Source organism: Takifugu flavidus, chromosome 16 (assembly GCF_003711565.1).
Source record: "Takifugu flavidus isolate HTHZ2018 chromosome 16, ASM371156v2, whole genome shotgun sequence".
Taxonomy (NCBI): domain Eukaryota; kingdom Metazoa; phylum Chordata; class Actinopteri; order Tetraodontiformes; family Tetraodontidae; genus Takifugu; species Takifugu flavidus.
The window spans coordinates 13,215,161-13,239,356 of NC_079535.1; the positions used below are offsets into that span (position 1 = coordinate 13,215,161).

At 50.4% G+C, this 24,196-nt stretch overlaps 2 protein-coding genes across 4 annotated transcripts in view; both read left to right on the plus strand.

The window, feature by feature from the left end:
* The first annotated feature begins 526 nt into the window (after window positions 1-526).
* Window positions 527-20,680, plus strand: eif2ak3 (eukaryotic translation initiation factor 2-alpha kinase 3). 2 transcript variants are annotated; one of them, XM_057058392.1, is made up of 18 exons: window positions 527-1,028; window positions 7,643-7,772; window positions 12,112-12,306; window positions 12,384-12,514; window positions 12,644-12,905; window positions 12,977-13,142; window positions 13,216-13,341; window positions 13,517-13,639; window positions 13,719-13,948; window positions 14,069-14,181; window positions 15,524-15,646; window positions 15,858-16,007; window positions 16,213-16,765; window positions 16,844-17,017; window positions 17,346-17,519; window positions 17,612-17,713; window positions 17,982-18,044; window positions 18,574-20,680. In XM_057058392.1, exons 1-18 carry the CDS (start codon window positions 730-732, stop codon window positions 18,760-18,762), a joined length of 3,303 nt encoding a protein of 1,100 aa, XP_056914372.1. In that variant the 5' UTR covers window positions 527-729; the 3' UTR covers window positions 18,763-20,680. The 2 variants fall into 2 exon arrangements, with proteins under 2 accessions (XP_056914372.1, XP_056914373.1); XM_057058393.1 differs by lacking the exon at window positions 527-1,028 and adding an exon at window positions 7,207-7,225.
* Window positions 20,681-21,651: 971 nt separating this feature from the next.
* Window positions 21,652-24,196, plus strand: part of atrn (attractin) — a 58,615-nt gene continuing 56,070 nt past the window's right edge. For both annotated transcript variants that reach the window (XM_057058387.1, XM_057058388.1), the window contains exon 1: window positions 21,652-22,124. In XM_057058387.1, the coding sequence (XP_056914367.1) occupies window positions 21,886-22,124 (239 nt within the window). In that variant the 5' untranslated portion in view covers window positions 21,652-21,885. The remainder of the gene's footprint in view (window positions 22,125-24,196) is intronic.

A 24,196-nucleotide genomic window follows, 5' to 3' on the forward strand; every position in this document is an offset into this window, starting at 1 on the left:
AGTAACCCGTGATCAGGAAAAGGAAATACACCAATCACAGCGCGGCCACGTTGACGTTTTTATGTCGACTCGCCGTCCCGACAACTGCACGTGAGTGACAGTTCGGGCTCCCAATGAGCGGCGGCGTTTCGCCAGCGACGGTCGCGAGCCGCCAATGGCGGCGCTCCAGGTCAGGCTCGAGGCTCCTATTGGTCACATGTCGGGACAGCCGACCAATCACGTGAGCCGCTAACGGACTCGCCATCCGTGACGCTTCGCGCCCCCCCTCGCTGTGGTTGAATGTGCGCATGCGTCGTTTGACACGCGCGGAATTAACCAATCTGCGCCACTGTTTGGGGGGCGGGGACTTGCTGGGCCCGCCCCTTTGAGTGACAGCTCTTTGGAGCAATAGGATAACGCTGAGTATGAGAGTTTGCTTGACTGACAGGTGACTGTCCAATGGGAACGTCCTGCATGTTTTTTAAGCACGCGCACATATTTTTCTGACCAATCCCAGTGTAGAAACAAGGCGGGACTTAGCGTTACTAAGGCAAGTGCGAGTCAAGTATAAAGGGAATAACATGGTTTCCCAGCGGCTGTTTATGTTTACCTAAAGGCCAGTGATAAAAGGGTGTTTTCCTGACACCGAGCAGTTTTTGATAAGAATAGTTGTAGTCTTTTTTGTGTGTTGAGGTTTGCAGGGCCAGTGGCATGTAAATATCATATGCCACTAATGTGCCAGTTTTACAAATGGAAAGGGGGCTTCACTTTGTAAGCTTTTCCCTGGTGCTCCTGCTCTTGCTGAAGACGCTCGTCGGATTCGGGACTCCGCACACTCAGGGCTCCGCCGTCGTCAGGGAGCCGCAGTCGGTCACCCGGGGCTCAGGTTTGACCTCGGAGGAAGATGGTGCCCGAGTCATGAAGCGGGGCTTGGGGCAGGTCGGCGCCCCGGTGATTGCGGCGGACGTCACCGTGGAGGACGACGAAAACGGGTCGGCGGGGGAGGCCAACGAGGCTTTCGGCGACAGCGGCGCAAATGTCCCGGCGAGGTAAATACGCATTATGTGGCAGTTATCCGGACGGAAGTCTCCACGCCACCATTGCTGTGAGCTTCTGCAACTTGTAATGACACCCCCGGAGGAGCAGAATGTTTGGGCAAATGCGCACATATTTCCACTTTTACAGTTTAGTTTAGTTTTACAACTAAACATAACATAAAGGCGGTCTCACGCGCCTCCGGGCTCAGCCGAGTATCCCTCCGCCTCGGCGCGGCTCGGAAAACTTCTTCACTGTCCCCGGAAAGACTCTCCAAATGTGCTGGCGCAGCTGTCTTATCAAGTCTGTGAGGAGAATAGTTCCTGGACTGGACTGGGTTTCTTCTCTTGAAAACGTTTCGCCTTCTATCCAGAAGGCTTCTTCAGTTCTGAAATCGCTGGGGAGAGAGCTTGAAAATATAGCCCCTGGGGTAGTTTCAGCGGACTGTCATCGGCTGGGACCGTGACGTGTCCGGGCGAAGCCGGCTCTTGTCACCCAGGCGGCGGCTGACAGCGCGGAACATGTGGCGGCTCTATTTGTTTGTTCTGTCAGCTGGTAAAATGCTGTTGGGAAATCTTGTTCTGAACTTTCTGGAAGTGTTCTCTCCCAAACGCCCTTTAATGATCGCAAACGCGAGGCAAAGTTCTGCCTCCCCATCAGATGAGTTGATTCCGGATGTGAGAGGTTCTGCTTAGATGTGCTTTGGGTTCCTGAGGGACACGAATCCACCGCGGTTCTGATCGCTGTGGTTCTCTTGTGCTGCTGCTTTGTTTGACATCTGAGTTGAGACGTGGAAGCCTCCACGAATATGCTCTTTATTTCTCCATCTTTAAGTTTGTCCTTCCCCAAAGTTGGCGCCTTGAGGACCGAGTCTGTCCCCCCACCTCTGCTGCCCCCCCCCCCACCACCTCTGCTGCCCCCCCACCTCTGCTGCCCCCCCACCTCTGCTGCCCCCCCCCCCCCCCCTGGCTCCTTGGTGCAGTGGGGAGGACATTGATTTGTCTTCCAGGAGTTTTTACCCACTTGTTTTTGCCGCAGTGTTTTCACCACCTTATTTCTCTCCGCCATATTTTGCTGGCAGCCCCCCCGGTGTTAAAGCTCTTTCTTGCCCCTGACTGATCACAGGTCACCGACCCGGAGCTCTGAGAGCGCTTCCTTTAAGATGCTTTTGTCCCAGAGGGAACCACGGCGATCACGGAGCAGCAGCATCACCGGGGCAGAGAGGATAGTTTAACATGTTCCCGCGTGTGTTTGTGCACCCATGAATGTGGAGGAACCACCGATGTGACCCAAGAGCAACAGTATATCAGCACCTGGACGTCCACGGTTAACGGCAAAGGTCACGCAGGTCACGCCCTGCCGCCGGCTCTCCGTGCACAACATGTGCGTCTGTTCATATCCGTCTTCACTTTTTCACAGTCTTATCCTGAAAACAAACACTATTTGTTGGCTCATCATAAATGAGAGACCTTTCTCATTCTTTATCTCCCGAACTAACAGGATTGAGGTGATTGACATCCAATAACAACCACAAATGAGCAGGTTCATTATTCATCACACGAGAACAACAACAAATAATGTAAAACATGACAGAATTAACCGATTAATTAATAATAATAATGAGGAGGAAGATGTTCAGGAAAACATCCTGCCTCCCTCCACATGTCCTTGATTCTCTCTCTCTCTCTTGCATTTATTCTCTTTGTCTCTCGCTCTTTCATCTTACACCTCCTTAATGCTCATCCTTACCTTCACACACTATGTTGCGTTTTAATGTCGTCCCCGGAGCATTTACCCGGCGCTGCGCTCTGTTTCATCCATACGTCAGGAGAATTGGACTTGAACTTTTTAAATGTGTTTCTCTCTCAAATTGGCCAATTTAAATTGAAAAGATTCCCAGAATGCCGAACAGTTAAGACAGAATACAAGAAACAAGGGGATGTTGCACAATTCACCTTTTTAATGTGGAGGAACGTGTTTGGGCTGTTGGTAGATGATACTGAGCATTACCTGTGAACTGACGGCATCATTAACACGTCACATGACCTGTATGATGGGCTGTTGGCGCGGAGGAAACCCAGATCCGGTTCTTTGGACTCCTTGGTTGCTTGTGCGACATCGACCTGTGATAATAAGTGACACCTTGTGTAAATAACGACGCTCCGCACAACAAAAGAAAGGAACCGAGGATTTTTCCGCTCAATCATTCCTGCCTCTGAAGAATCCTTCCACCTCCGTCTGATGCCCTTTTATTTCCCTCCAAATTCGCCCTCTTCAGACGCTTCGCGCTCGCTAAAATCTGTCGCCGCTTTACGTTTGTGTCAGTCAGGATTGTTCTCTTTTTTTCTCGCCCCGGCCTCCGCATCCTGTCACCTATAAATATTCCAGACGTTGGCTTTGATCCCACCAGGCTGGCGTAGCGACGGCGCTGTAGCGGCGGCGCCTGATGGCTGTCACCTCACCGTCAGCGGCGCGGCGTATAGGTGGCGAGCTCTGGAGACCCGGGTGTTTACATCTGCGCGAGCATCTATGTTTCAGAGCTTGGCTGTGAATGATGCATGCGAGCCTCCGCTAGCGAGCGCTCCGTCGGGGCCTCCGGGCTCTTTGGGAGCACTTTAAGGTGAGAGAGGACAGAGCCCGCTCCCCCTGTCACCCAGCCTTCACCATCTGTGCCCCCCCGCCCCCCCTCACAGCCCTCAGGGCCACGGAGCAGCAACAGCTCTTCTGGGCCGCCACCACCACACTAATGCTTAGCAACAGCCAATCGACCAGCCGGGCGACTTGTCGGCCAATTGCATTAGAGCGACGAGCTTGTGTTCAGAATTTGAGTTCAGCTCCGGCTACAGCGAGGCACCGGAGGAGGAGAGCGAGGGCTTTTTTGGGTGTTTGGGGGGGGGGGGTCGCCCCTTCTTTATTTTTGTCGACAGCCTCCGATTGTTTCAGCCGTCCAGAGTCTGTAACCAGGGAGACGGTGGGAGTTTTTATTAATAGAAGCTGTCCTCAAATGTTCAGGTCAACGTGGAGATGAGTTGCTCCTTGGGAGGTTTAATTAGGGCTGACGAAGTGGCATTCGATTATGAAAGCAGATAATCGACATAAACTGGTGTAGCAGAAGGCGCCAGCCTTTCCAGCTCTGCTTAGGTTTTTAAGTGATATTTCCGTGCATTTCTTTCTATTTTGTGACTGATGTTTCCCGTCAGGAAGGTGGAACTGCAGCCGCAGTGGGCGCCACTTTAGATGAGCTTACGTAAGCTCTTTTTACCTTTTTATTTGCCTTATGTAACCATGTTTGCATCTGTTGAAAGTTTCTCTCCAAAAATGTGGCGATGTGATGACCTGGAAGTTTGTGAACTTTGCCTAATCCGCCCTAATCTGAGGATGATTTCACAACGTGTTGGGACACAGCACACAAACAAGTCAATCTAAATAAAGGAGCCCATGCGGACGCGCAGGTTTATTGGGTCAGTGGCTGGTTCTGGCCCGTCAACAGGACCCCTCCTGCAGCACTGCAGTATGGGTGGGGCTCCGGCAAAAAGTGGGAGAGCAGCAGCGAGAGCGGAATGAGAACAAGTTGGTGGTTAGCAGGACCACGCTGTCTTGTTTTCACTCTCAGCAGCTCCTCACTGCTTAGCAACAACCAATCGCATGCTCCGACCGGGGGGGCAGCCCGCCCAATCGGCTGGCAGGAGCCTGGCGCCACCGAGTTTGTATTTCACCACGTGTGAGCTGATACGGAAAGATGCGAGTGTGTGTGTGTGTGTGTGTGTGTGTGTGTGTGTGTGTGTGTGTGTGTGTGTGTGTGTGTGTGTGTGTGTGTGTGTGTGTGTGTGTGTGTGTTTGCCATGTTGCTGCTGGAACCTGTTTTTGAAGCCACGCCCTTGAGCGTGTGCTGCAGCGAGCCTGATGGGACGGCACGTCGCAGGACTGTCGCCCGGCGTCTGCAGCCGGCGTCTTCGTCAGTGCAGCTCCAGTGAAAGTTCAAACTGACTTGGATCAAAGACGCCATCAGCAGAACTTTGTTGCCTTTTGCTGTAGATGTGAACTTGGATCGGAAAGTTTTTGCCTTTGAGAAACCCACACGTGTAAAAAGGTTTCCTGCAGTTGTTGTTCATCGATCCTTCCTCTGAACCCATCTCCTCCTTGTCTGTCACAGCGTTAGCAGTCTGCAGGAATGCCCCTGACCCCCCCGCCCCCCCCCGGTGCTGGCGGCGCAGGGCGCGGTCCGCTCAGAGCTGCAGCCTCCTCTCTCCCCACGTGCTTCCCATGCTCTATTTTGCTCTGCGTCCCGGCAGCTGAGTGGCAGCTGTGTGGCAGCAAAACTCAACGCCCCTCGCTGTTGCATGGTTACAGGCAGCCCCGGCCCGCCATTGGCTCCAAACCTGCAGAACCAGCCCCGCATTGGCTGAGCGGGTGGAACAACGGCGCTTCCATTGGCCGCCGCGGTGCGAGCGGGCTGCCGCCATTGGTCTGGCCGGATAGCTCCAGCTCCTTGGAGACTGGGCGAGTGTAAACATCCTGGTTTCATTCAGCGTGGCGTGTTTACCAGCGGCGCAGCTTTTGCCCGTGTGTGCAGACGGCGAGCGAAGGTCTCCGAGGAGGGTGGTGAGAGCGGGCTAATTGGCTCCCTGCTCCTCCAGTCGCCCTGTGACTGAAGACGCTCTCTGCACCATTATGATGCGCTGACAGCGTTGCAGCCGGGACACTAACGACCCCTCCTCAGCCCTCCGCCAGCCCGTTTGTCCTTCATTCACTCTCCGCTGTAGCGCTCCCCTCAGAGCCACCAGCGCCCGTCACATCAGCAGCCCCCCCGGGCCACAGCTCCTCCCTTTGGTGACGGGCGGAGCGGCGGCGTCTCCGGGCTCGGCTCGGAAAATAAATTGCCCCAAGTTGTGGATGATACAGTGGGACTGTTTGTTTTCTAAAGCCTCTGTCTTCCTCCGCCCAGCCTCCGTCACCCTCATCAGATGGGAAGAGTTAATATTCTTTATCAGGACTACAAAGAGTCTTGAAGAGCCTTTGATCTCCGGCTCAGAATGAAATTCTTCTCTTCTCCATATCTAACGCTGAACTCGATGCTCCCGCTGACTCCGTCCTCACTTCTACATTCCCAGCATGAATCAATGGGGGCGTGGCCAGCGGAGCGAAGGCCGCCAAAGCTTCCGCTCTCTCGCAGCTCCGACTGCTTAGCAACAACCAATCAGTCTAATATTTTTGGCAGAGTCTGGTAGCCAATCCAGAGTGTGAGAGCGGGCTTTAGTTCTCTGTTTCTACTGGTGTTTTCCTCAGTCCTCCACTCCTCAGCGCTGGTGCCGCAGATAAAGCTGCTCGGAGCAGATTTGAGGAGATAATCTTTGCTTTGATGGGACTGAAAGACACATGGCTCGTTACTGTTTAGTGATCCTATTTGCATATTCATGCGAGCTTCCAGCTTCTTCCGAGCTGAAACAAGTAGCATCACCCTTTGTCTTCCTTCGTGGATTTAAGAAAACAAAGTCAAAGTTTCCAGATATCGATTAGCAGCCTCTGAAACAATCCAATTCCTAGTTGTTCTAAGGCTGAAACATCCTCAAACACGCTCCTGCTGTCCGACCAGAGAGGGTTCGATTAACGGAATCAATATGGGATTATAGCGGTCGAGGCTGGTTTAGGTGGCTGTGTTTGAGTGACGGATGGTTCAGGACGTTGAATAATTCCAGCCTGGCTGAAGGTATGGCCGCTCACTCTCCTTTGTGTTCAGCAAGAGCTCTGAAAGTGGAGCGGTGTAACTCTTTTCCTTCTCCAACTGCTGCCTCGTTGCCATCGAGGGAGGCAGTTCTATCCCCGTATGCCCCAGTGTGGTAACAGTGGAGGAGTGTGTGTGTGTGTGTGTGTGTGTGTGTGCCCAGCGTCTCTTGACAGCTTAAATAAAGCTAAGAGCCCATTTGACAGCATCTCCTCCAGACGGATACCGATCAATAGTCAGGCTGGCCCCCACCAGAGGCCTGAAGAGGACTGACAGGGCAGCGCAGGAGGCCGGGGTGGGGCTTGATGTCCCCGTTAGTTTAAGTCTGTTTTTAGCCTGGAGTTACCGGACAGAAAAGAGGAGCGCTGTTAAATAAGCGCATCAAGAAGAATCCAACACAGCTTCTTCTTCTTCTCAATGAGGTGAAACAGTGAGAAGGATCCATCAGCACCACGATTAAACCTGAATTCTCAGAGGAGAAGCACCCAGGTGAGAGGGGGCCCAACATGCATCATCCAAAGGGAAAGCGCTCCTCCTACAGCTTATATTTAGCTGCTTGTTGAGTCTGTGTCAGCATGAAATATGTTGAAAATCCATCCAATATATTTTCCAGAAGGATTATTATTGGGTTTTGTTTGTTTTTTTTCTTTGTTTTTCTAAAATAAACTTCTGCCAAAGCGCTGAAGATGCTTCTATTGTGTTGTGGGTTCGGTTGTTTTCTGGGCGCCGCTGATACGATTCTCTCCGCCGCCACCGTGGGCAGCAAACACGCCGGCCGTCTGTCGCCGAGCCCAGACGGCCGCTGACGCTGATCACAAGCGTCACAAAAGGCAACGAAAGACCCCAGAACTTGAAGGCTCGGATGTCTTTTTTCACTGTGGGTGCGTTTGTGTGTCCTGTCTGCAGGTCTCTGGTGATCATCAGCACCCTGGATGGGAGGATTTATGCTCTGGATCCTCACAACCAGGGCAGGAAGCAGTGGGACCTGGATGTGGGATCGGGCTGCCTCGTGTCCTCCAGCCTCAGCAAACCAGAGGTAAAATACTCAGGAGGAGGAAATAATATACAGGAAGATGAGGGAGCGTTTCCACCACAGTCCTATCAGACTGGCTTTGTTTCTTCTTCTACAATTATGACTCAAACAGTCACCGTTAATAGCAACTTCTGTCATCACAGCTGTTCCAGGAGGTCAGACAGAAGTTCTGTAGCTGATTAAGATGTTGCATGAGAAGAGTCGTTTCCTCAGTCGTGACCCGTCAGCGTGAGGTCAAGCTCGTCTCAGGCCTCTGAACAGTTCCTGGGTTTATTTAGACAGCCAAGGCAATAAGTGAACTCCGTGCCCTTTGAACAGTCAACCAAGGCTGGCTGGTGCTCACACCCTCCAACACAAACAGCCCGAGCCTGCAGGAGGCTCCGCACACCCCCACATATATCTGAGAGTAGTTGTTTCCCCTGGAGGATTAGTCTCTTTGTTGGCTTTGCTGATTTTTACACATATAAGCACAACAAGAGGCTGGATTGAACATGTGCACAGAAGCTTAAACCGCCCACACTGACACACTGACAGCGAGTGTAGCCCTGAGCGAAGCTCTCCCAGAAACACCAGAGAAACACACCAGAGAAACACACCAGAGACGCCGCTTTGATGTGGACTCCCCGCCTGTCTGTGAGAGCGTAACCGGGGGGGGGGGGATCAGAACAGTGTCAGGGTTCTGGTACTGTGGAGCCACGTTTGGGTGTGTGAACCCTCTGGTCGTGGCAGGCAAACCCCCTTCAGAAGAGGACACGATTATTCATCAACATGTTTCACGCACTTTTCTCCCATTGGTTCTTTTTAAATCGGAGTAATTAAGCCAATGTTTTGATTAACTGAGCAATTTTCCCATCTTTTATGTTTTTTTCATGGCTCTCCTCCGAGGCGCGGTCTGAAGGGGCGAGGGTGCGTTCTTATTTCCAGCCCAGCAGCCTCCTCGTTTGTGTCCTTTTTCTTATCTGGTCTCATATTATAGCCAATTAAGGAAGATGGCAGCCTGAGGCAGAAATGCTGTGGTGGACGTGGAGCTTTGAGATGAGACGCACTAACCGTCTGGATGGTTCTTCTCCATCTGTAATGAACATGCCGCCCCTCACAAATGGAGTCGTTAGGTTTTAAGACTCCAGTTATTGACTTGTAGGCATCTTTATTGGCTTTTATTCCTTCTACCCATGCTACCAGAGAGTTGAGCACTTTACTGGAATAATTATGTGTCTGAAACACAGACTTAACCCACATTAATGAATGGAGGAGGATGGAGAGTCCTACTGAAGCCTATCATTAGGAGGATAGAACCAATCAGTGAAACAGCTGCTTCCTTTGGGAATCGGAGGGGGAAAAAGGTGCTTGGCGAATTTTCTTTTTTCTTTTATGGGGTTCCTCTGAGGTTATCGTGTAGAGAACCCCTAAAGGTTCCTCGAAGCACACGAAGGCGAGAATATTTGAGCTCCTTTCAGCTTCTCTGCTGGATGTGCCAGAATGAAATTTGACCTTGAATATAAAGTCCCCCCCACCCCCAAAAAGTCCTATAAGTTTTCCTGTGTGTGAGGAAATGTGTTGTTTGATGTTCCTCACGCCTTTCAGTTCAGGATAACGTGATTTTCAGAGCCTGGAAATGAAAACTCATTTATTTTTACAAGATTCAGAGAAGTCTGTTACTGGTAAATGTTGAACTGGCACACGAGCGTCACGTGCACGGGAACGTCTCGGCTCTGGACCAAATGACTGTGATGTCGTTGGTGATGCTCACCGGGCTTAATTGGAGGCTCGCGCCGTGGATCTGCAGTCGCCCTGGATGCTTTTCTGCCCCGTAACGGCAACAGTTTCATTGGTGCTCCTGGGTCCCTGAGACGCCGCTCCGCTCGCTGATTAGAGGCTGCTGGGTGTTTACTGGCGTGCCATTGGCTGGCCTCCACACGGCGGGGAGGAAACAACCAGTGACGGGCTGTGTTTACGTGCGCCGTCTTTTTTTTGTTTTTTCTTCCCCAGGAAGGGAGGACAGCAGAGCCACAAACAGCATTGTCTGCAAAAGAGAAACCATCACTTCAAGAAGCTAGCCTGGGGGGGGGGGGGTGAACAGAGGGGGGTGGAAATCTGTGCCAATGTGGAGTGAGTCATCCTGGGGGGGTTAAAGGGGGGGAGCAAAAGGGGAGGTTGATGAGGGAGGTGAGGTAATGGCAGAGCCCAGCGATGATGTCATCAGCCACGCTGGCATTCCTCTGCAGATGCTCGGTGCTGATGAATGAAGCACAGCGGCGTTTGATGGATTTCTGCCGCCTGGGCAACCATTGACTGCCCCTCTGTGACTAATGGGACAGGCAATGACTCTTCAGCTGGGGAGGGAAGGGGAGAAGGGCCAGACGGGCGATATTTTGGGCAAAAGGTCGATCAGGATCAGGATTCTGCTTCTCTTTTGTGCGTTACTTTTTTGCTCCTCCAGCATCAGCGAGCTGTCTGCCACCTCCGTGGGGGGTGCAACAGAAGCAGCACAGCAGCACATTTCCCACCATTGAGGGCTCCTGATGGGTTCGCTGGACATAACCACACACAAGCCAGCCCCTCCCCCACGTTTCCCAACGACCCACAAGGCCTTGATCAGCCTCAACAAATCACCCAGCACTCGGTTAATATTGACATTACAAGCCTGGCTGATAAAGAGGAATAATGTTGGTCATTATTACTAAGCACATATAGGTTTAGGCCTGGTCCAGTGGGTTAAATTACAGCGTCCACGCTGGAGCCTCCTGCTGAGAGGGGCTTTAGGATGAGCTGTGGCGGTGCTGGGGTAAAAGGTTGGGGGTGAGTTAGAGCTCTTTAAAGATTTATAGCCACAGGAAGTTCAGAGGGAAAGAACACTTGTGCTGAGAAGTCGTTTTTTAAAATTAATGTTATTCAGAATATTTCGAGTCAACATGTTAATTTGAGCTTTTACATTTTTTATTTGACGTGTGTATTTTTAAAAAAGCCAAACACACCATCAGTTACTCCCAGGATCACAAACAGGCCGGATGAAAACAACAAAAACAGGGAAATTCCAATAAATTCCTACTGGAGGGTTCCTCTCATTTGCTTTGATGGGGAGGATTAAAAAATACATGAATTACTGGGCATCAAAAGCATCTGAATTACCTTATTTTATTGCAATAAAGGTAAAATATTCTTATTTTTTACAACTAATCAGAAATTTTGTACGTTTACAGTGACTCTATCAGATTAAAAGTTGTATATTTTCTGCAATAAATGTAATTTTTGTAATTATGTAAATTGCACTTGAATTAGAATTAATTTCAGATGAATTTGACACACGTACAGATAACGACCGATGCACCTGTCCTACCTAATTACACCTGTCCGTTAAGTTCCCATAATCAGTCAGATATTTGATTTGTTCCTGTTAATGAGCCACATTTGGAAAATGTGGATTTTCCTTCCTAAATGTTGCCACATGTCAGAGTACCTTCAGCTGTAATCATTGTGTTTTGGTGATGGGGGGGGGGGCTCCTTGAGTATAGAGATTAATGAGTGGAAGCCTGGGTGGACGGGGGGGGCAGTAACGGGAGGAGATCCAGGATCACTGCTGCTGGATTAAGGCATCAGCAGGATGACTCGGGCACAAGTTCCTCTCCGCTCTAAACCTCTTCACCACCCCCCCCCCCCCCCCACCACCAGCGTGGTGTGATGTGATGGTCAGATTGTTAAACCCTCCTCCTTTCACTTGCTAAATTTATCCCCCCCTCCACCCTCCCGACAGAAGGATGACATCACCTCGCCTCCCGTCTGTTCTCTCATTCGGTCAGTCTGTCCATTCTGTCCGCCGGCCACAAATCACCCTGAGCGGAGACGAGTGACGTCAGACCCGTGGTCGGCAGGTTCAGCAGCAGCCGCGGTGATGATCACATCACGTAGAAGCAGATAAACTCCTGTTTATGCTTGTTGTTGTTGCCCCCGAACCCCCCGTGGAGCTGAAGCAATGGAGGTTAAATCGGGATTAGGCTCAGGTATTTACAGTGATGTCATCCATACCCACCGTCTCTCACACACACACACACACACACACACACACACACACAGGTTTAAGTACAGATCCAGGTCAATTACTTCATCTTTTAGTTACGTAATGCTCCAGTGCCTGTGGATCGAGTGCTGATATTTGGGGTTCTAACCGTCTCAGTATGGGGTGGGTCTCCCTGGGTCACTGGATCAAACTAATATACGTTATAACCTGCACGGAATCTGAATTCTGGGGTCACACCTCCAGAAAACCCCCCTGCAGCAGTAATGGTCCATGCTAATGCTTATAGGAGTTATTTATCTTCAAAAACCTCTGTGTGTGTTCCTGCAGGTCTTTGGCAATAAGATGGTCATTCCTTCATTGGACGGTGCCTTGTTTCAGTGGAACCGGGACAGGGAGATTATGGAGGCAGTGCCTTTCAGCGTGGAGTCCCTGCTGGAGTCGTCTTATCGAATCGGAGGCGACACCGTTCTGGTCGGGGGCAAGTCTCTCACTACCTACGGCCTGGGAGCCTATAGCGGCAAGGTCAGTGAGCTTGGATAACAGCGAGAACATTGTTCCTGCATTTAAACCTTATTAAAATAGGATCATTTTGGTTTCAGCTCCACTACATCTGCTCTGCGGGGGGCTGCAGCCGCTGGGGGGAGGATGAGCTGGAGGCTGAAGACCTTCTCCTCCTGCAGAGGACTCAGAAGACTGTACGAGCCATCAGGCCTCGATCTGGGATGGAGAAGTGAGTTTGATTCAGCCGAAAGGGACCTCATGCCAGATCTGCGGTCACACTTTTATTGAGTCTGTGATGATGGTGATGGTGATGATGATGGTGATGATGGTGATGGTGGTGGCTCACTCCTCCTGCCAGGTGGAACTTCAGTGTTGGGAACTTTGAGCTGAAGCTCAGTTCTGAGATGCAGTCTGGAATCAACTTCCTGGAGGGAGAAGTTGCAAGTGGAGACATTTGGAAGGAGAAGCAGCGGGTCATTGCTGATGATGACAGCAAGCAGGCCAAGAACCAGCAGAACCAAAACCAGAATCTGGACCTCGTAATCAAAGTGTCTGTTCCTGATTGGAAGGTGATGGCCTTCAGCTCTGAGTCTGACGGTCAGCTGGTTTGGGAACGCCAGGTCAGTCATTTAGATTCATGCTTTGTGTTGTGGAGATGAACGTCCGCTCATCCTGCACGTCTCCACTCTAGTTCTGCACACCCATCGCTGCGGCCTGGCTGGTGGGCGGAGGTAAAGTTACGCCGATCACCCTGTTTGATGACAACGGCTACAACAACCTGTCAGAAACTGATGAGGAGGATGAAGGCGACGACGTGAACAAGAACAGAAGATCTTCAGAGTCCAGTGTTTATCTGGGTAAAGAAAGATCATCACAGCTTCTCATCGATAGTTTCTTTGTGCTCTGACTCCTTTGCCCTTGGTTTATCAGGGATGTATCAGGGTCAGCTCTACCTCCAGTCCTCTGTGAGGATCTCTGAGAAGTTCCCCTCCAAAGCCATCACATCAGAGAAGGACATCATTCATCTGCCTACAGTCAAGTGGAAGCCTCTAATCCGTAAGTCAGCTCGCCTTTTGGCGAGCCCTGATAAAACGTACGGTTTAGAACACGGCGGCCGTTTTAAGGACACGTTTGAATTTTTTTGAGGCTTGTCCTTAAGTCTGTGTCTGATTGGTATTCTGACCGTTTGTCCTCCTTCAAAGAGAGCTTCTTCATCTTGTCCTTGACACAGATTCCCCATCTCGGACACCGGCCCTGGTCGGATCGGATGAATTTGATAAGTGTCTCAACAATGACAAGTTCTCTCATGATGAATACAGCAATGGAGCACTGTCCATTCTTCAGTACCCATATGGTAGGAGAGCACAGTGAGGGAGGGGCTTCCACTCAGCTGGAACAATCAGAACAACCTTTTTTTTACTCTGTCTTCCCAGACAATGGCTACTACTTCCCCTACAGCAACATCTACAGAGAGAAGCGCGACACTTCCGTTAGCCTGATCAAGAGGAATGAAGCAGGAGGCCGGAGTGGCAGGAGGAAGGATCCCGTGCTGCTGCTGCCCTGGTGGAAGGAGATCATTGGCACCATCTTCTTCTGCATTGCTGCCACCACCTACATCGTCCGCAAGTTCTTTCACCCCCCTGCCCCTGTGGCGCACGTGAGGGTAAGAGTGTGTCTTCTACTGGCCGATCTTCTCGGTGTGATTGAATTGGTTGCTGAGTGGGTTTCCTTCTGTTCCACATGTGCACAACTTGTCTTTGATGTCTTCTGTCGTCCCTTGAAGCAACGGAAAGAATCCGAGACCCAGTGCCAGACCGACTGCAAGTTCGACCTTGAAGTTGTGGAATCCAAAGATCCTGTTGCCATGGATACCCGATCCAGCGATTACGTGTCCAGGTAGATGCTCAGAACACTGTGACTCGCCAGATGTTGTTCCACACACACGTATTCAGGACTCAGGACTTTTTCCCCCTGACGTAGATTTGAAACCGTGAAAAATATTGTTCCAGACTGATGATCCAGTCTACCCGAATATTTATCTTTGACTCTCCTTCTCTCGGGATCTTGTACATGTAGATCTATTAATAATTCAACAAACCCCAAAAGTCCTGAGTCCACGGGGAAGAAGGTGAAGTGGATTCTGGCTGTTTGTCTCCATCATTGTATCAGTTGGAGCTCAAATGTGTTTGCTAGGTCCCTGCAGGCTCCACCTGTATTCTACAGGCAAAGATATTGATATTGTGTTGAGTGTGATTGGACCTTGGAAGTTTCTGCTGCCGCCTGCACGGCTGTACCAGGGTGTTTGCCTTTCTGGAGGGAGGGAGACAGAAAGATGTTTTTCTTGTTCGGAACAATGTGTCAGTCTAACTGTTGTAGCAAGGTGTAGCTACAGATTTGGCACTGTTGCCATGGAGACCACTGGTCTTCCAGCCTGCATTGATAGGACAAGGCAGAGATGGGAGAAGGTTGCATGTGATTGGATACCTTGGCCCCCAGTACACCCACCCTACCCAGCAGCATCTGTTACAGGGTCAAAGTGTCACTTTATGTTGCTGTCAGCACATTGTCAGAACTTTTTTTTTTGGTGGACGTCACAAATATGAGCAATGGCCATAATTTATGGGCTGTCACTGACCTGCTGGAGTTTGATCGATGGAGGGTCACTGTTTACATTAGTTATCCGCTGATTATTGGCCACGCCCACCTACCCAAACCCAAGGAAGAATTTCATTAAACTCCAAAGTTGATTTATCTCCTTTTGATGACGCCCCAGCCTCCCTGTGCTGCAGTTGCCTCTGTGCAGCTGAAGAAAGGTTCCCCAAATAAAGAGTGTTGTGTGGCTGTTAGAGCAGCTGAGGCCCGTGTGAGGAGTGGCCATCGGGGCGGGGGGGGGACATCATGAAGCACAACCTGGTCACATGTCTCATCAGAAAGCATTTAGTCTCCTCATCGTGGATGCTGTGACTGGGTGTAGAACCGAATGCTCCAGCTACTCCACCCACAGGACACTTAATATAACATGCATGTACGCACGCACAGGGATACTTTGGGTTAAAGTAATGGTTGCTTGTTAGGTGTGGAGACGGTGGACGTTCCTTTAGCAGTTGATTAGCCACCACTGTGTGAACGCACTTGTTTAATCCCTTGTTGTTCGTTATCGTTCAGCATCCACAGAGGTCCGTCCTGCCTCAGAGGGAGGCGAGTGAGTCTTCTTTACTGACCAAAATGTCTCCCCCAGGTACCTGACTGACTTTGAGCCCGTGCAGTGCCTTGGCCGTGGTGGGTTCGGCGTTGTATTTGAAGCCCGCAACAAAGTGGACGACTGCAATTATGCTATCAAAAGGATCCGTCTGCCCAACAGGTATCTGCTTTTACTGCTCACACCAGCACTTTCCTTCCTCCAGGCTATTAGCTCTCCACCAGGCAGAGCCATAACTGCTTTGGTACAAATGAGCTCTTTTAAGAACCTGAAGGAGGTTTTCTCTGGCACTACTCGTGTAAAAGTCACTACAGTTGATGAGACAATGTTGCATCTGGTGGTTAGATGATTTCTTTTCCTCTTCGGCGTTCAGAGAGCTGGCTCGTGAGAAGGTGATGAGAGAGGTGAAGGCCTTAGCCAAGCTGGAGCACCCGGGGATCATCCGTTACTTCAACGCGTGGCAGGAGAGCCCCCCTGACGGCTGGCAGGAGGAGATGGACCAGAGGTGGCTGAAAGATGCCAGGTGAGCTCGTTATCTCTCAGGCGAACACCAGGAGAGTTGAACTTCTTTAGCGTTTTAGGGAGACTAAGAATAAATAGATTTAACCTTGTGTTTCTAAGAACAGTGATCATCACATTATTTAAAATGTTGCTTGCTTGAATTTCTTTCCTAAATCTGGCTTTTGAGGCTGTAGCAGTGAACCAGCGTCTCTCTTCCTCTCCTTCAGCGCCACAGATTGGCCAATGAGTTTCCTGGACCACATGGATGCGCTGTCGGTCAAAGTTCCAGTCTCCAGCTCGACCTCTCCGGGCTCTGGGCATGAAGAAGAAGCTCTGGAGGCCTCTGCTGGTGCTTCTTCCCTGCTGTCCAGCAGTGGCAGTGGTGCTATAGTTTTCAGTGTGGACATTAGTGACTTGTCCTTCCATCCCATGCCGGGTCACGACAGCCTGATGTCTGAGCGGGACAGCCAGGCTGACCCTGATGTCTCGGACACCCCAAACTCCTTTGAGCTCTGTTCTCCACGCGGTCCCAGCGACTGCACTTCCTCCTCCTTCGACATCGTGTTTGAGGACTCGGGCTGCGACCGAGACGCCGAAGCAGAATCCGACTCTGCTTCTGGTCCGACCAGTCCCAGCACAGTAACTGGGAGGAACAGCTCCTCCTCCTCACACAGCAGACAACAGGAGCCTGCTCCCTCTTCCTCTCCTCCCCGGCCCACCTCTCTCACCCTGGCCCTGCCCACAACCCCTCCGAACCAGCGGGTCCAGCCATCTCCCAAGGTCCGTTTATCATTGATACAGTTGTGGTTTGCTGGCGTTTGGTTGGTTTCTGAAATGGAGCCGTGCTCTCGTGTGCAGGTGTTACTCTACATCCAGATGCAGCTCTGTCGGAAGGAGAACCTGAAGGACTGGATGTCCCAGCGCAGCCTCCCGGAGCAGCGCGAGCACAACCAGTGTCTGGACATCTTCCTCCAAATAGCAGAAGCTGTGGATTTCCTGCACAGCAAAGGGCTCATGCACAGGGACCTGAAGGTGAACACGCGCACGTGCGCTTTCACAGATGTCACAGATGTGTATGAACGTCCTCCAGGGCGCGAAAAAATAACCCGGTTTTTGAACGGGTTCTGTTGCGCTGCTAATTCTACTGCTGGTGCGAGGCAGCAGAACAAACGTGCACATCAAAGCACTGCAAACGCAACGATTTAATCAATGAAGTGAATCCGCTAGCAGTTGATATAGCCAACACTTCGTTATCATTTGATCGATGTGCACGTCCATTCCAGCGTCGCTGCCTTACGGAACTCTTGGAAGAAGATTCTGCTTTGATGGTATCATTAATCATGTGTAACCTGTCACTCAGCCCTCCAACATCTTCTTCACCATGGATGATGTGGTTAAGGTGGGAGACTTCGGTCTGGTGACGGCCATGGACCAGGAGGAGGACGACGATGGGCCGACCGCCCTGACGCCGGCCCCACTCCTGACCCGACACACGGGTCAGGTCGGCACCAAACTCTATATGAGCCCCGAGCAGGTGAGCACTTGTCCTCAGACCGAAAGTAGACTTTTATTATTCATATTTTTTACCTTTCCCCACATTGTTTGTGCTTCTGTTTCTCCCGGCAGCTCTCTGGAAACTCGTACTCCCACAAAGTGGACATTTACTCTCTGGGTCTGATCCTGTTTGAGCTGCTGTGTCCCTTCAGGACGCAGATGGAGAGAGTGAGGGTGAGTCTCATTTAAATGTGATGTCTCTGTTTTGGCTGAGTTATGCAGCAGGACATTGACTTGACTCTTCCTTTGATGGTTACGAGCGTCCGGTTAGATCAGCTTTGTCTGGTGGTTTGTGCAGCAGTAAATTCAAAGATAAATGCAGTTTAATCAAGATAAAACTATAAGTGGCAAATTTGGAAAGCAGTGTGACTGTGCAGTGCAGATGTGTCTGGACAGGTGACAACAACAGGACAGGTGAACTGACTGGTGTTTTTGCTTCCAGACCCTGACGGAGGTGAGAGCTCTGCGCTTCCCGGAGGTTTTCTCCAAAAACAACCAACAGGAGGTGAGTGGCCTCTTGCTGCCCCCTAGTGGCTCCCAACCAAAACTGAGCCTGTTTATTATTAGACCAATATCAAGAAAGATAAAATAAAGTGGAACAAATCTAAGAGAGCTCGTATTAATGTTAAGGGGTTTCCAGCTGACAACCCATCATCTTCAACATGTTAAAACTAAAAAATATAAATATTAATATGAAGCAGTAAAATCGGTTTTTCCAGCGTATCGGTGAAATCCAAGTGTAATCAAAACATTACTGTACTAAAGTAGTAAAGTGTGTGAATTTCCACAGCGGCTGTGTGGTTATTTGTACGTCTTGGTTTACCTTGTAATGAGATCTCCATAATCTGGTGGTGTAATCTGTGATTCTGCAGCACTGGAAATACCCTCGCTCTCTTATCCTACTGGGACAGGGCCGCTCGGCCTTACGCTCTCTTGTGTGTGGCTGAGCGGTTTACTCTAGTCATTCGCTATTGTGTTTGAAGTGAAATGTGGTGGGGATGAAACAGTGAAGCTGTTCTCTTCTCCCCGTGCAGCTCAACATGGTGCACAGCATGCTCTCCTGGAGTCCGTGCGAGCGTCCCGAGGCAGCTGAGATCATCGGGCTGCCTCTCTTCCAGGACTTGGAGCTGGAGCTGCCCTGCCGGATGGCCATGAGGCAGCGCTCTCGCACCTACAGCGCCTCGTCTATGGGCCGACCGTCGCGCCAGACGTCGTCCACCTGATAAATCCCACCGTCCTCGTGTTCCCCCACCATCCCACGCCGCCTCAAACAGCATCACTTTAAACCATTTAGGAGCAGCTCACACGCCACATTTCCATCAATACCCACAGTTCCGCCCCGTTTTAATCACACAGGTGAATATTTCCCAAGCACCAGACATCCGCTAATGTTCAATCATGACGTGTAGGTGCAGAGCTTTTCCCCGGTGGCTTCAGACGTCCCCGTTTGTTTACCGCAGCCGTCAGCTGAGCGTTGACAGGGCTGTGGAGCACAGTTAAGGATCCTGGAATCAGTCTTTATCTTCAAGACTGAGGCCAATCACTGAGATTACTGACAGAAACATTATCAGTTTGGTCCCAGTCTGGTGGCAGCAGGCTGCTCGCTGCTCTCCTCCTGCCAGTGTTTGCTCACCCACGCTTTACCTCAGGTATCAGACCAAGAGGACACTCCAGAGGGGCCTTGATCGTCCTGATCACTGGTACGAGCGCTCCCCAGTGCTCCGACACCCAACATGCCTGAATTGGGAGACCAAAAAAAGACCATCGTTTGCTACCTTTTTATTTTGGTTTGTTTTCTACTGGGAGGAAAGGAAGTCTGTAGAGAGCAGATCTGATTTGCCTTTAGAACGGGGTGCGTCCCCTCTGAATGAACGCCAAGCCTTTTGCATGTACCTGACAGGGAGGCCATGGGTTGAGTCTGTTTATCCTGAAGTCAGTTTTTTCCTGTTTGTAAAGTTCACTGAGGTGCTTAATCAGTTTTCACACCTCGACTTTGCTCTGTACAGAAACGAAGGGGCGGCATTTGTCAATATCGCTCATTTTGTCTCGACGTTACTTTTGATCAATCTTGTACAGATTTTATGGCGCCGTTGCTTGTAAATGGCTTTTCCTGAGCCGGCTGAGATACAGGTGACTTACAGTAGGAGAGGAACCTCCGTCTGCCATTAAGGGATAGCTGAATGTTAACAGGACCTCCAGGGGAGGGTGACCTTTGGAGCAGAACCTAGGACCAGAGTGCCATTGGACCGTCTGTTAACTGATGAGCTGTGCAGCTGCAACTCCAGGAGTTATGATGCTGTTTTCCTCCTCTCCTCCATGTGTCGGGGACCCGCAGTCGTCGTGTCACGTGACACACGCGTTGTTTTCTGTACAGAAGTGCCGGGAAGGTCACGTGACCTGTTTGTAATTACGCACCATGTAACATGCTTTCCATGATTGTACTTTTTTCTAAGCTCCTCTTTTTTTTAAAAAGAAATAGCAGATTTTTGATTCTCCTGCCCTTTTTTTGATTACTGTAAAGTTTTTCCAGGAAGTTCGTCTGTCCATCTACTGCAGACAAGCCAGTTTAGATGTTTAACGCAGTCAGTCTTCTCTTCAAATTTAAGAGACTGAAGGCTGCTCTATAGGCGCAGTTATTTATGTTCTTTGTTTACCACTTTTATAGAATTCAGTTCTAAAGGTCAGTCGTGGTTCAATGGCACAGCTGCTTTCATATAAATTACTTTTTCCTCTATTTAAGTCATTTTTGCAATAGTGGCTAGAAAAGACTTGATTAGCAGCTTCTTCTTCTACCCTCCACACTGAACCAGCGTTATTGACTCGTGTTTGAAAGAGGTTCCCCCTTCAATCCAAACATCAACATGTGATTCCAAACTCGCTGTTTCTTCAGCTTTTTTCCCGAGGTTAGTTAAGGAAGGTATCAAATCTCTCAAATTCTGAGGCTTCTTTTTGAAATTCCAATGTTTTTGTGCACAAGAATTGCCAGTGAATTGTAAATATGTTTATTTCCTTTATTTATGATAAGATGATGTGATCAATCCTTTTTGGGTTGGTGTTATCAATGAGCTTCATGCCATGGAGAACGTTGGATTATGATGACTTTCTTACAAGTCTACATTTAATAAACTGTTGTATACTGTTTGTACAGTTTTCTGTGGTGGTTGCGGAGTCTTTGAGGCAGGAATCCTGCAGCTGGAGCAGGAAAAGTCACGAGTCAAATGCGGAGGACGAAAACAAAGAGCAACTGCAGGATATGAAACAATAGTTCAACAGCTGCTGCAGGACAAACAAGAGCGGGCGATAAATTACAACATCTGACGGGCAATAACTCCAACAACTGGAGGACATCAGCCAGCAAGAATTGGCTGTTGAACATGTCAAATATTTAGACAAAAACCATCAAGAATACAGATAAACAGCACAGCAATAAACACTCAAACACAACCACCACATAATTTATGGACGACACTTATCTCTAAACTTTGATTGATTGATGTGAACGTTGAACACTGACCAAGAAGGAAGCCTGAAAAACCAAAGAACTGGAGGAAGAGAAGGAAGTGGTGACAGCACCGGTGGTTGTGAAGCAAGAGTCCAGCTGCTGCTGGGAAACAATCAGAACCTGTCCTGAGCAATGAGAAATCACCAAGACCTGGCCCAGAAACACACAAACAGAAAGTCGATGGTTCTAATCCCACCAGGACTTCGAAGTTGCCAATCCCCTTAATGGTTGTCAACAGCAACAACATTATGTTTTTGTACACATTATTATTTGCCAAGGGTTTAAAACTCATCGAACCTTTATTTACCATTGAAAGATTGTGGTTTTACAGGTTTTGCATCGGGAGTTTTGATGTTAAATTAACGTCGTCCCCAAGTTATTAAAATGTTTTCGGAAAAACGTGAGCAAATGGATATTATTTGATAATCTGGAATACAATGGTTGAATGTGATTCAATTTGTCAAAGGCAGTAAAGACAAAAATGATAACTGTGATTTAATTTTATATATTTCACAATATCACTATTTACTGTTATTTCACAATAGCTTGTCGGATTATTTTATGATTTAAAGCCCTCCCGCCTCCCGCTGGTCGCATTTCCGGTATCGTGACGTCACTTCTGGTTGTCAATATGCGGCTCAGTGCGGCGCTGGGAACCAGGACCAGGGGAAGATGTGAACCGCGGACCCAGCCAACACGACTCTGAACCAAGACGTTGAACAACCGCCCCGGGAGAATCGCACCGCTGCCCGCCGAACACAGCCCCGTCCGCGGCTATCTCTCCGAGTCGCGGTCCCCGAAGCAGCGGAGCTTGCGCCTCGTCGCAGCCATCTTTTGTGCGAGAATGTACGGGTCGACACGGCGGGCCTGCTCGGGCTCTGGCGGCGGCCGGAGCCTGCTGATGCTGACACCAGCGCTGCTGCTCTCCGCCGCCGTGCTGCTCTCCGGGCTGCCCCGCTCCACCGAGGCGAAGGAATGCGACAAACCGTGCATGAACGGCCAGTGCAACACGGCCACCGGCAGCTGTGTGTGCTCCCCCGGCTGGGCCGGGGACCAATGCCAGCACTGCGGAGGGCGATTCAGGTACAGTCAGCTCACACACGGGCGGAATAAAGCACACATTCATCACTGAGGGTGTGTGTGATGCCGACCAGACCAGCGGTACCAGCACTGTCCAGTGGTACCAGCACTACACAGCTTAGCCTGTCCACTGGTACTTCCACCAGTACAACTGGCTCCAAACCATTAAGACACAGTTCTGCTGCTCCGGGTTTGTGTTTTCAAGATGCTGAAGAGGCCAGATTGTGATTAGAAGCCCCCATTTCCCCCCATTAAGTCTGTTTTTGAAAGGACTGAGATTATAATGTTGACGTTTCCTCCTGATACAGGGCAGGTGGTTCGGGAGGACGATCTAGCAGGAAGTTGTCATATTGAATTGTGCCATTTGAGGGTGGCAGCGCCGCTGTCCCCGTTGGGTCGTTGGGCCATTGTCAGGTCTTTATTTCCATTTGGGTCACGGTGCCGGTGGTGGCGCTCCCTCTGCCTGCATTTGTGAGTTGGCAGCGTGTGAACAGGATCTCAGCAGGAAGCTCCGACAGCCCAAAATAATTACTCTTTTATTGTTTTATCGGCCTGTTGTGGCGAAACCATCTGTGGGTGTGTGGGGCCGAATCTAAAGGACAAAGTGTGTTTATGTGTCTCTTATCCGCTAACGGAGGCAGGGCAGCGGCTCAGGGGTCAAAGGAGAGGAAAATGAGTCTGCTCGCACACCAACGGCACCCTGTGGTTTTATAGCTGAGCCATCAAGGTTGGACTGGAAACATCTGAGAGGTGGGAGGAAAGTGACCCTCCAGTCCCTTCCTGAGCACACACACGTGTGTTAGTAATTGTTTTGATGGTCAGGCTGCTCTAAAATGAGGCCTGGAATCAATGATGAACTCTGACCTCTGTATTTAGAGTGGACCATCAAGGGTATTAACCTGGTGTGGGCGTCTTTGGGAAGTCCACAGATAAAACCCACACAGGAGTGGGCAGAACCTGCACAGGGGCTTGATGAAGACGTGGTTTTACACCACCAAAACAGTGCATATCAACAAGCAGCAGCAGCAGCTACAGCAGCAGCTACAGCAGCTACAGTAGTAGCAGCTACAGCAGCAGCAGCTACAGTAGTAGCAGCAGCAGCTACAGCAGTAGCAGCTACAGCAGCAGCAGCTACAGTAGTAGCAGCAGCAGCTACAGCAGCAGCTGCAGCAACAGTAGTAGCAGCTACAGCAGCTACAGCAGCAGCAGCTACAGCAGCAGCAGCTACAGCAGCAGCAGCAGCAACAGTAGTAGCAGCTACAGCAGCAGCAGTACAGTAGTAGCAGCTACAGCAGCTACAGTAGTAGCAGCTACAGTAGTAGCAGCTACAGCAGCTACAGTAGTAGCAGCTACAGCAGCAGCAGCTACAGTAGTAGCAGCAGCAGCAACAGTAGTAGCAGCTACAGCAGCAGCAGCTACAGTAGTAGCAGCAGCAGCAACAGTAGTAGCAGCTACAGCAGCAGCAGCAACAGTAGTAGCAGCAGCAGCAACAGTAGTAGCAGCTACAGCAGCAGCAGCAACACTAGTAGCAGCAGCAGCAGCTACAGTAGTAGCAGCTACAGTAGTAGCAGCAGCAGCTACAGCAGCAGCAGCAACAGTAGTAGCAGCAGCAGCTACAGCAGCAGCAGCAACAGTAGTAGCAGCAGCAGCTACAGCAGCAGCAGCTACAGCAGCAGCAGCAGCGACTCGGTGACAGTGTCACAGCTTTCAGACTCCTTTTTCTCTGGGTCAACCCGGGGTGTGGAGGTGTTGGCGGCGCTCCTGTCCGGGCTGTGATACACCTGCCTCCTGAGCAGGTTCCTGTTGTCAGGCTGGTGCTGTGGTGCTGTGGGTCTGTGGGTCGGGGAGGGAGCATCCTCTGGAGTCGGAGGCTGAATCTGTGCACATTAGCCGCTGAGAGCGCATCTGAACAGGTAAAATGGAGGCTGAGTGTCTAATGTTTCACATGCACAGAGCTGAGTGCCCTCTTTGGATCGTGTTGCTCGTCTTGGACGTGCTCAGAACCTGGGGGGCTGTAGCACTCCAGCGTTAATTGACTCAGCTGTTAGCCTTTCTGCTAACAATCGTTAGCGCGC

Coding starts and splice junctions, on each gene's coding strand:
- eif2ak3 (XM_057058392.1), top strand. CDS start 730: ATGGAAAGGGGGCTTCACTTTGTAAGCTTTTCCCTGGTGCTCCTGCTC. Junction 13,949..14,068: donor CCCCTGTGGCGCACGTGAGG/GTAAGAGTGTGT, acceptor CGTCCCTTGAAG/CAACGGAAAGAATCCGAGAC. Junction 17,018..17,345: donor TCATGCACAGGGACCTGAAG/GTGAACACGCGC, acceptor CCTGTCACTCAG/CCCTCCAACATCTTCTTCAC.